This window comes from Xenopus tropicalis, chromosome 5 (genome assembly GCF_000004195.4).
Source record: "Xenopus tropicalis strain Nigerian chromosome 5, UCB_Xtro_10.0, whole genome shotgun sequence".
Classification (NCBI taxonomy): domain Eukaryota; kingdom Metazoa; phylum Chordata; class Amphibia; order Anura; family Pipidae; genus Xenopus; species Xenopus tropicalis.
The window spans coordinates 97,983,061-97,995,494 of record NC_030681.2 but is presented as its reverse complement, the minus strand read 5'-3'; the positions used below and the strand labels follow the sequence as shown (position 1 = coordinate 97,995,494).

At 33.0% G+C, this 12,434-nt stretch overlaps 1 protein-coding gene across 1 annotated transcript in view; it reads right to left on the bottom strand.

Moving 5' to 3' along the window:
• Positions 1-12,434, bottom strand: part of csmd1 (CUB and Sushi multiple domains 1) — a 716,970-nt gene that overhangs the window by 258,791 nt on the left and 445,745 nt on the right. Inside the window, exon 12 of the mRNA XM_031902727.1 lies at positions 837-940. Coding sequence (XP_031758587.1) covers positions 837-940 — 104 coding nt within the window. The remainder of the gene's footprint in view (positions 1-836; positions 941-12,434) is intronic.

The window sequence follows — 12,434 nt, the reverse complement described above, 5'->3', positions numbered from 1 at the left end:
TGGATAGATTCATTTTTACTAGAACTATAATGGTGAGCTACTGTACAAGTGCTAATTCAATATTATTATCCATTATTAATGCTAATTTGCCCTCTCAGACAATTTAAATAAACAAGACAACAGGGTAGATGGAAAAGTTAATTTTTAATTTGTATTTCCATAAAAAGGTACATATAGTCAAAGATGAAAACCCAATTTGAGGATCCCAATATAAAAATAAGTCTATCTTCAATATACATGCATTAGAAACACACACTGCATTCATATTCTCAATGCTTGCTCTGATCTACAGGCAACCACCAGCCACACTCCTTAAAAATGATCAGCTCAGGAAAGCAACATGCATATTTCCTGTTTAAAAATAGGATCAAAAAAATAGGCTTCAAAAACAAAAATGCATGAAGATTTACTGCTATCAAACACCTCAGATCATTTCCAAGGAGTGTAGCCAGTATATGGCGATCTTTAGATATCTAGCAAAGATAATATGAACAAGCAGGGAAAAGAGAAAAACATGGAAAAACCCTGCTTTTTTTTAATCATGCAAAATTTTAAAGCATGTACTGTATACTGGAGAAATGCTTATTTTTACATCTCCCCAGCTTAAAAAAGTGGAGAAAGGGAAAGAGAACCTTCAACCCACTCCCAAATTTTGAATTTTGGAGCAAATTTTCACAAATTAGAAACAGGTTGCAGTTCTCAGTGCATTAAACCAATCAAGTTGTAGTTTTTGGAGCATTTATAAGGATATACTTTACACAATATTTGTGTGTCTTGTGTATTATATAAATACATATTTATAAGGTTGCAACTCTTTTTGCAAAACATATACTTACACATATAAAACCGATCGTGTATCTCCTACTTTCCCTCCATCTCCTATGGATAATGTGTCATAACCTCTTTCTAGCTCAAATACTTCAAAGGAAAGCTTGATCACCTATGAAGGAAGAAAAATGTTTACATATTATCTATTTATATGTTCCACACTTTCAGTGTAATAATATAATATACTCTGGATACGTGTTTAAACAAGGCAACAGAAGGGTGGAAGAGTTAGAACATTACAAGGAAACTAGTTTATAGAAAGACCAAGGATTAGACTGGGTACATGGGGCAGGAGCCAATTTGAGATAATATTCCTGCGTAGAAGTTACCACTGTTACAATTAAGCCTAAAAGCAGCTATAGGCACTCTCCAATGAATCATGTAAGTAACAAAGCAACAATTAGTAACCAGTGCTGCCTGCTGCAAATGTAAAGAGGTTTTCAGGTAAAATAAGACCTGATGGGATGAAATATATGACTGGTCTGTGAATTTAGACAGCTACAGTGGTCTCGCTTTATGTAAAGCCAGAAACTGTGCACTAAGGGTATTAGCAAGGATTTGTAGGGGCTTCATGGGTAGTGATTTCAGGAGCTAAGATTACTAACAAAATGATCATTGGTGTATTCTTCAATGTCTTTAAATTTGTTTTTAAAAAAAATACAGTGCAATTGTGCATATAAAAATGCAGCTTAGAAAAATCATGGAAAGTGCATTGCTGTGAAGAGTAAAACAAATCGCAAATTCCTTTTTTAAACATATAAATTCTAAAATAATTCAGCAAGTGGCAGCAAGATTGTTGTATTAGAGGCAGGTTAACCTGCTGATATAAGCATTTTTTTCCTTTTATTTACACATTCAAAATATCATTTTCTTTTTAATAGACCTAATTCAACTGATTTATTAATAGGTGACTAGCACACAAGGAATTTAATAAAAAGACTGGAATATGCGAAGGTAAACAAAAATGTATGGTACTAAAGAAGCTGTAGTTGCTAAACAACTTTACTTAATCTTTGAAATGATAACATGTATAACATGGCTAAGAGATTGGTGAATTGCTAATGTAAAGCCATTATTAAGAAAATTATTCACTTCACATTCTGAACACTATAGGCCTAATAGTCTTACATCTGTACTGTAGAAAGCCTTTAGAGGGGGAAGTAAGAGAAGAGATACTGGAAAACAGTTCAAATAACAATACTACAATACACAATCAACCTTGCCAGACAAATGTAACTGCTTCATGGAGAAGGTAAGCAGAAACCTAGAGCTTCATGCTGAATTACTTATGACTATTTGCAAAGAATATGCAGAGAAAGAATCTTCTGTTTGCATGGTGCGCTATACAACAATATTATACTGTCTATTTACCAAACTTAAAATATTATTCCCTTTTTCTTGTTAAGCAAGCTTCAATTTTTTTCTGCAAAATGTATATGTATATATAGTGTGGATCATTTCACCCCTGGTTCTAGTGTTTTAGGTTTGTTTTAGGTCCCGAAACAAGGACACCCCCATAAGAGGAAGCGGCATCCAACACCCCCATAACAAGACCCAGACACAAACCCAGGAAGTAGTCTTTAATTTGAGTTCTCAAATTTACTGATACAGAATGGTCTGTTTTATCTAAAGGGCTTTCTTTTGTACCTACCACTAACAAACTTGATCTGATGGTTGAAATACACCGCTTTCAGCAGAATATGAAATTTAAGGAATACTTTAGAACCAGTATGTCTAATCAATTGTCTCCATTTTGTAAGAAAAGTTCATATGAACCACCCAATAGACCTAAATCATTTACACGATTGCTCATTGATTGAGAGACCAATAAGTATCCCCTGGACAGATTAACAGAAATTTGAGTACAGCGGAAAATGACGACATTAAAAATCTGGCCTTCAATCCTAATTTAATCATCTGTCCCGCAGAGAAGGGTGGTGCCATAGTTTTACAAAATTTTGAGACAGCTTCAAGACCAGAAAGTGTATAAGAAATTGAGAGGTGACCCCACAACAACTTTTAAAACTAAGATTGATAAGATTTTACAGGCTGCTTTGTGCCAGGGGTATATTTCAGAATCTACACTGGCTTTTCTTATGCAAGAGTACCCCATTTGTCCAATAATGTATACACTACCTAAAATACATAAAAGTTTGGAGGAGCCACCAGGGTCACCAATTGTGAGTGCTAGGGGTTCGGTCTTACAACCCCTCACAACTTATGTAGACTATTTTTTTAAACCCTTGGTTCAGTCACAAGCTACATACATACAGGATACGGGTGAATTTCTAACCAAAATACACAGTTGTTTTCCTTTACCTCCAAATAACAAACGTGTAACTATGGATGTGACTTCACTCTACACAGTCATTCCAACAGAACAAGGTTTGTAAACGGTACATAACCAATTGATTAGATCCCCTGATCCTGTATGCCCAAGCATAGAGTTTTTACTTTGTTACTAGTTTGCCTCACAATTAATTATTTATTATTTCAAATTTGAGCTCTCATTTTACCTACAAATTAGTGGCACCAGCATGGGCTCTAATGTGGCACCTTCATTTGCAAATCTGTTTATGGCCAGTTTGAACAAGAACAAATTTGTAGGGGATCAGAGAACTCTGTCCCCTGTTTCTCAGTCTGTGACATCATCCAGCCTAGCTACAGACTGGGGAGGAACCCGATTGGCTGGATGCCCCAGTGCACGTCTGGGAAGAGGTGTGCTTAAGTTTGGAGCCAAAAACTCATGTAGATGTGGGTTTGGCTTTGATGGCACTGACAGATTTACTAAGAGCTAAAGACAAATTTATAAAAAATGTCGGCAAAATGACAAAATCTGAAAACTGTCTGTTTAAAAGACAAATTCACAAAAGTGGAGATAGAGGTTTGTGAATAAGGTGGAAATCCGACAAATCTATCTCCACTTTTATTTTGTCTCAATTTCACAACTTTTGTGAATTCCCCCTATATAGTATTAAAGGGCTAATTTGAAAATTTCGACCAGTAAATGTTATATTATATATACACAGTAAGACTATTGGGATCTTAAGATCTACAGTTAGCTTAGTATAGGTATTTGTAAATAGGTAGATAGCTATTATCTGAAAACATGGTATTTAGAAAGCTCTGGATGATAAGAAGGCCATCTTGCATAGACTCCATTTTAATTTAACAATTCCAGTTTTATAAAAATGATTTATTTTTCTTTTGTAATAATAAAACAGTGCCTTGTACTTGATTTCAATATAATTAATACTTATTGGAGGCAAAACACTTTTATTGGGTTTTATTAATGTTTGAATGTATTTTTAGTAGACCTGTGCGTAAAAACTGTGATAAATACAAAACTGAAGATACGCCATCTAAAAGCTTTTAAGGTCATATAAAAGTCAATGGCAGCTGTTCTCTTTCAATTGGCTAATCTTTCTTTGCTTTGTAGTTTTAGAGGTTTTCGGATTTTTTTAAATATTCACTTGTTCACCAAAAATAAATTGTTTTTTATTGTGGGGGTTTTTTTTTACATTCATGCTTTTTTTTTTTTTTTTTTTTTAAAAAAGACTGCTTTAATAAATCTCTTGGCATTTATTATTTTAGAGAAAGTGAGTCTAATTGTGGTTTCAAAAACCATTAAAACCATGAAAATGAGAATCTTTATAAATGGGCCTCTGTTTCCAATGTTCTGTTACATGTGAAGTAGCTAATAAGATCACCAATGCACAGATAACCACCTGCATAATGGACTCCTTATCTGTAAAGCAACATAGTATTAACAAAAGAATAAAGGGAGGAGAGTAATTATTTAAATTTCCTTATCTCTATTCTAACAAACTAATAATGCTTCATTTCTGCATACATTTTTATTAGAAATGTAATTTAAATAAATGAAAATGAAGGCATATGATATAGTACTACATAAAGGGTTACTAATCAAGGATAGATCATAAGAGTGGTGGTAAATTGATTTTTTTTTTAAATTATTGCTTTATAATTTATTGTTTGACCTTAAAGGGGTGGTTCACATTTACGTTCACATTTACGTTCACTTTTAGTATGTTATTGACGGTCCTATACCTAACATCTTTCTAATTGGTCTTCATTATTACATAAAATGTACTCTATGGGAGATTATTTTTCAGAATGTAAAGCTATCTGGATGTTGATATTGTATCTGGACAACGGATAGATATAAATATTTCTGTTAGGACAAACAAGATTAATCTATTAACAGTTAAAAAAATGTTCACCTAGGCAATAATAGCAACCAATCAGCAATTAGGTTGTTCCATCAGGTGCAAGGAAGATTCACAGAAAACAGGATTGGTTGCCAGCGTACCTGGGTCCAGATTTGCCCACTGTTAGTAAATAAGCCCTATTGTTGGGTTATTATATGAGGGACTATAATAACCCAGCTATATAACTAAAGCAGATGTTTAAAAATATCTTTGATTAGAGTTAGACTATATAACTATTCAATATTCAGTTTTCAGTCAAGATATGTAATAGAAGTACAGTCTCACACCAAATTGAGGATGAAAAACATATAAAATATGTAGTAGTTGCTATATTTTCAATTACATGTTACATTTTGATAACAGAAAAGATCTGAGAAAACAGCAGTAAATCATATTATCCTAAATAAAACTTTCATATTTATTTTACATTGTTTTCCTGAACTTTGGTTACATTTTGACATTTAAATTAGAGTTGGCGATGTCATAACACCATCTTTGACTGATTTGTTTGAATAAATTAGACTTTTACAAATGCCATGCTCACACAGATTTTGTTCTTATGTAGTGTAAAGCAAATTGCAAGCTGAGGTAATATATGAACCCTAGCAAAGGAGATCCAAAACCAGAACCTTGGCACTGCTTATGCATACCTACTTACCAGGACCTTTATTTGTACAGGTACTTGCATGTTAAACTTTTACTTTAATATATATTGTTTGAGGCACTCAACAAGGAGTAGTACAAGGAGTATGAATAAGATTGCCACCTGGCCAGTACAAAAGTACTGGTTTAATGACACCCTTATGCATACAATACATAAGCATGCAATTTTAGACAGCAGAATTGGACACTTCCTCGCATAGTATAGTAAATAGCTACAATACAAGGGCAGAGCTACAGCTGGGTACAGGGAGTTGCAGATAAGTTAGTTTTCAAGGGTGACTAAAGCTGGCTGGGGCAGTCTTTTATTAGGCATACAGGCAAAGCTCAAAACAAGAAAGTTAAAAGTCCAAGAAAGAAACAAACTTAAGGAATTAGAAAACATGTTTGGTCAGCAAGAGTTAATAAGACCAGAACATGAAGGAAACTGAGACTAGGGGGGATTTTTAATCCGATATTGTGACCTGAAGCCTACATCACAGAAATGGAAAATGCAGGTTTTGATATTTTTCTCTTGCCTTTATGCTAAGATGGAATTGAGCTGATGATGGGGTTGCCTACCTGTATGTGGCAATCTAATGTGGCTGCAGGGGAAGGATGGCATTGCAGGTATCCCATGTATTGGTTTGCCAAGCGTTCATATAGAATTTAATATATAAAATGTTTCTATATAATACTTTTGTTCACTTTTTATTAAAGCTGGATCACAAAATGGAGTTATTTAATGAGTATTGGAGTCCCGGTTACAGAAGGGGTGTAGGGTAGTGATGAGCGAAACAATGCTGTCAATAAAGCTGTGTCTTTTTTCATTTCAAAGTGCTACACTGAATTCCATAGCACACTAAGTTGAGGTTATTTTTTTATATATATGTGTATATATATATATATATATATATATATATATATATATATATAGCAAGTTTGTAGAAAGCACTCACGGCATAAATATAGTAAAAAATTTCTTTTGTGTTTATTTAATCATCGCATGATTAAATGCGATGATTAAATAAACACAAAATAAATTTTTTACTATATTTATGCCGTGAGTGCTTTCTACAAACTTGCTGTTTACTTCTTGGTCAGCACCCGGCGAGTGCCTTTGGAGCGGTGAGTGCCGATTCAATTTGGACTATATATATATATATATATATATATATACAGAAAAGAACAGAGCACACCCTAATAGTAATCAAATGCCCCAGGTGCTTGCAAAAACCATGTATATAGCAAGACAATGAGCCGCACACGCAGGGACTTTTTTAGAAAACAAAAAATTTCTTTAATGAAAACGATCCAACGTTTCGAGCACCAACTGTGCTCTTCCTCAGGGACAAACCAATTTTGGTTTGTCCCTGAGGAAGAGCACAGTTGGTGCTCGAAACGTTGGATCGTTTTCATTAAAGAAATTTTTTGTTTTCTAAAAAAGTCCCTGCGTGTGCGGCTCATTGTCTTGCTATATATATATATATATATATATATATATATATATATATATATATATATACAGTATATCATTTGCTAACATCTCCTTTTTTAAATACATTTTAGTTTGCTTAAAGAAGTTTACAAAGGCCAATATGCCAATTACAACTCAAACACATCTGAGAAAAAACTACTGCTAGTGATGCCAGACATGGATTTGCATAGAATTTCCACATTTCGCCATTAGCGAATTGTTTTGTGAAACTTTTGCAAAAATTTGCTGCATAAAAATTCTTAACACTTTAAAAAATAAGCTGTGGTTACATCAAAATAGGCACATTCTGGGCATGGATGTGGGAAAAGAGGCGAGTTCATGTCAACAAAAAGATGTGTGCAACAAAAAAGTTGCGCAACAAAAACATTTTGTTGATTTTCCGCATTTTCCTGATGTTTTGCAAATTTTTTCGGCTAAGCAAAACGGGAATTGCTCATCACTAACTACTGCATAACATTTTTATAATCTCTCGTTTGTTTAATAGGTACAAATTGTTTGTACTTAGTCTGTACAAATGAATGAGATGAAAATTAGCATTAATAGAGTTTGCACCAATGCGCGGTATATGTAGTATATTTTAAAAAAAAACAATTTTTACACCAAGAGTACTCCACTGTAAGACGACCTTTAAAGCACACTATAGGGCACAGTTACTAAAACTCTTAACATTTCTCATTTTTTTAAATTTTAAGATTTGAGTAAACTGAATTCAACAAATGTTTTACATTTACTAAAAAGTCTGAACTAAAGAAGTCATGCGAGAAAAGTCACAAAGATCCTGAATTTATTCCTGAACTTGTCGCATGAAAACCACAACTTTTTAAAATGGTCACACAAAAAACCAGAGTTAAAAATCAAAAACTTCGAAAGTTATGAAGAAAAAGAGGGATCTTTCAGAAAAGGGAAGGGACATCTGCCATTGACTTCTACATGATCTTAGCAACTTTTAGTTGGTGAATTCGGATTTTTAGCCATTTTGCTGCATCGTAAATCAAATTGGAAAAAAAATTGATGGTTAGTAAATGGCCACCTTAGGGTGATTAAAATTCTCAATGCAAAACCTGTCTTTTGAAGTATATTACATTGCAAAATAGTTAACTCCAAAAATATATTTTTAAGGGAAACAAATGGACTTCATTTGGCTCCAAAGGAAGGCATAGTTTTTATTATGTAATATAAAAGCTATTAAAAGGAAAAACAGATATTAAAGAGAAAAAATCCCCTTACCCAATTAAATAAGACCCCTTATACATGATAAAGTCCTCTATCTCACCTTTTCCTTCGTGAAGTGATATATTATGGCACAGATTATTTAGAAAACAGAGGGACCCTAAGTCCCATAATTCATAGTTTTGCAGTGGAACAAGGTCTGGGCAGGTTACAGGAATCTTTGAACTGAGGCAGTAGAAAATGTTCACGGTTTCATGGTTACTTGATTCCTTTCATGCATTTATAGTATAAGTCTAAAACAAATGAAGAAATTCTCCAGCATTTTAAACCCAAGGGTTCCAATGAATTTTCCACCGAACAGGCAGATATTAGGTGAAACTCACTGTAGTATGGGAGAAAGCAAAGATTTACATGTTGAAGGGAGATAATTATTTAGATATTGCACTGAAACTATGCTAGGCACCTGAGGATTCAACAAAATAATGTTTAATAAAAAATACTCTATTAAACAATATACTTTGTTTGTTGTTTTAGGAATAATATATCTCCCGGGGTTGATGTAGTACACTATGAAAATGATGAATATGTATATGAGAGAACTGTAGGAAGAACAGTGGATATGTGAAAATATGATAGAAAGTAAAGTTTAATCTTAATACATTGAAAAATAGGTCAAATGATACTTACACGGCCATTACATTTTGCATATATTTAGGAAAACTTAAGTTCTACTTTAAGGTTTAAAAAAAATGAATAATCTTTTTAATAATTATTTTGCGAGCAAAATTTGCAGGTGAAATTGTCTTTCAGTCACACCATAATTTGCCAGATCGGCTAATTATATTGTCATTTTTTTAAGTAAGTTACTAAAATACAGGATAACAAAATATTGCTATTATTTGCACACATTCGGGTACATACAGTACTTAACATAACAGTTCTCCTATTAATGGATGAGATTCCATGGGGTAATAGAGCATTTTGTTGCCTGAATAATTCCTGGCTCAGCAGGCAGCACCAAAAATTTAAAGTATAAGTAGTATAGATAGGTAGTATATAAGTAGTGGACAACTACTCTTAATTTAAAAAAGCACATATAGTGAGCTTTGGACTTTTGCTCAGATTTTCTCAGATAAGTACAGGGAAACCTTGCACTATTATTAATATCTGATGGCTATATGGACCAAGTTTACCAAAAGCTGCATCTTTAGTCAATTTGCAGATTCCTGATCTAAAAAGTGACACTATTCTTAACACACTTGGAGAGAGAAAGCATTAATAGACTCTAAACAATAACTGCATTGTTAACACAAAATTATATATAGCCATATAGATGCTATAATGTCAATAAAGTACAAAATAATATCAATAGTGTACAAAATAATGTGAAATTAATATGCTTCTTGGGGAAGTAGTAGTTAGTACTTGACAATAGAATCTGATTTGCATTTTTGAATGAACTTAAATAGTTTCATTCAAGGTTTTTATGCATGGAAATGTATTCTGTTCTCAGTTTAACAATTAATACTAATACATTTGAAATGCACAATCTTTTAGATATACATAAAAATGTAGTAAATGGAACCTCAGTGGAAGGTCGAGATTCTAGAAATAGAAAACCCAATTTCTTCATGTATTATAATATATGAAAAGCTGGGGATAGCGATATTTAAATGGAGTATGTAAAATTACTGGCAGCCTATATTCAAATTGCATGTAACCGAGAAGTTGATTGAAAGGTAAGGAGAGATTACTTTACAAGAGATGAGGCATTAAATGAAATGAAAGGGGATTTGAGTTGATTATGTAAAAAAAAAGAAAATTTATCCTATTTCCAGTGTAGCTGATTTTCTTCAATATTTTGCTTATCCTTTCCATTAAAATGTATATCTAATTCTCGACTGAAGGTAAAAAAAATTCCAAAGGGTAAATACAGTAAGTTATTTGATTATACAGAAAATTTTCAAATAATTAAAATGGAATGAAATTTAGATGAGAAAAACCTTGCCACATTTTGAAGGAAGAGAAAATGAACTTGCAGTTGGTATATTTTATTACTGATTTAGTTAATGCTGTGTTACGCATTTCTCCAGTTTGGAATTTAAATTGTAATCTGATTTTCCAGCATAAGACTGTCTGGTTTCTGCATGTCATCTTGTTAACCCAGCAACCATATAGCGGGCTAGATAAGATCAGAATAGTAAATAACTCAAAACACACAAAGATAGCAAAGGACGAACAACTGCAATTTTTAAGATGCATTGTTGTGACCCTGAAAATAGATTGAGATGATGAAAGTCCAGAATTTTACCACAATTTTTCATTAAACTGATAAAAAGACCAGAGCATCAAAAGGTCTACAGGGCCATTCTACTAATGGCTAAAAATCCAAGCGATATATGTTTATTGCATTGTGTGACTTGTGATTTTAAATTTATATTTTCTGTTTAATACCATTTAAATGAATAGATCACATGACTGCTATTTATACAGTCTCGCTATATATAAAAAATGTAAAAATTGTCTCCCAGCAACACTGTTGTTTTATTAACAACACAAATTTGATACAGGCAATGTTATCTTATTGCATATGCTTTGTTCCTTGTCTTTATTAATATTTAAAAGTCAGTTCCAGGAAGTTCCAGGCTCTCAATTTCTTATCTGAATAGATTTGCATCAATATTGGGTTCACAGTGATTCATTTATTTAGGTTCCAAGTCACTGATATTAAAGAGACATAGATTGACTTACTGTTTAAGTTTTCAAGAGATTTTTCATGTACAAGATATTAAAAAGCATTTCTCACCTTCTTTTGACTTGTAGAATTATGTCACATATGATAATGATATACCCATAGCAATACAACACTGAAAATAAAAAGAGAACTACTAAACCAAAAACAATGTTTTGTGAAATTAACACACAGGTGTAGAAGGAACACAGACATTTCAGATAAAAATGAACAAACTGGCAGTAATTCAACTCCCACCACAATGTCCAATCATGTGAAACAAGTCGTTCAGATCAGTTCAGGTTTAGCAACAATAAATTGATGCAAATCATCCATGCTTCAGTAAAAAGAGCAGATGGAACGATTGTAGATACATTTCTGTGCCACAAATCTACATTATTCAGATTCAATCAAATTGCCCATTGTTAAGTCTCATAGAATTTTATATGGTTTTGCATCTATAGATTTGGCTAAAATGTATACAGTGTTCAGTCTGTTAGTGGGTTCCTTCTTACTCTAAGGGCAAGGTCACACTAAGCATAAGGTCCGCTTCAATCCATCTAAGTTTTGTAGGTAGGTGGAGAGAAGTGGATCCTCTCCTATATGCTCCAGTGTCTAGCTGCACTAACAGGAGACAAGTGTTGGCCTAAGTGCACTACATGGAGTGGAGATCGGGCAGAAAAATGTAATAGAGGCTGTGCCTGTCAATGCAGCTAGACACTGGAGCATATCAGGGTGGATCCAGTTCTCTTCACCTGCCTACAAAACAGATGCAGAGAGAAGCGGATGGGGCACATTTACTTAGGGCCACATTTACTAAAACTCATAGTTTTTTTCTGGCCTTGAAAGTCATATAAACTCGATATTGTACGAATTCGAATTAAACTCAATCATTGTTGTATTTATAAAATGTCCCAATAATGCTTGAATTGTGCGTACAAAAATGTTTTGAGTTTAAAGTATTGTTAAAACTCAAAAAAATTCAAGTTTAAATGGACGTTGTCCCTGTAGCCATTTTAGGAGCATTGGCACTCATTTTTGGAAAACAATAATGTGTTTAAGTTTGACATGAAACTGGGTGAAATAGAAAAAAATGGCAGCATTAACTTCCCCTTGAAACTGGGTGAAACAAAAAACAATGAGAGCATTAACTTCTCCTTGAAACTAAACATTAACTAAACATTAATAAATCATGAATTATTGGGAGTTATTTTTGAAAAACTCAGATTTTTCTTTAGAGAAACAATATCAGAATAATCGAGTACTGACAAAAATCCATTCATAAATCTCGAAAATATCTAGAAGTAAAAAAAAAATTTTTTTTGCAAAATTGCTT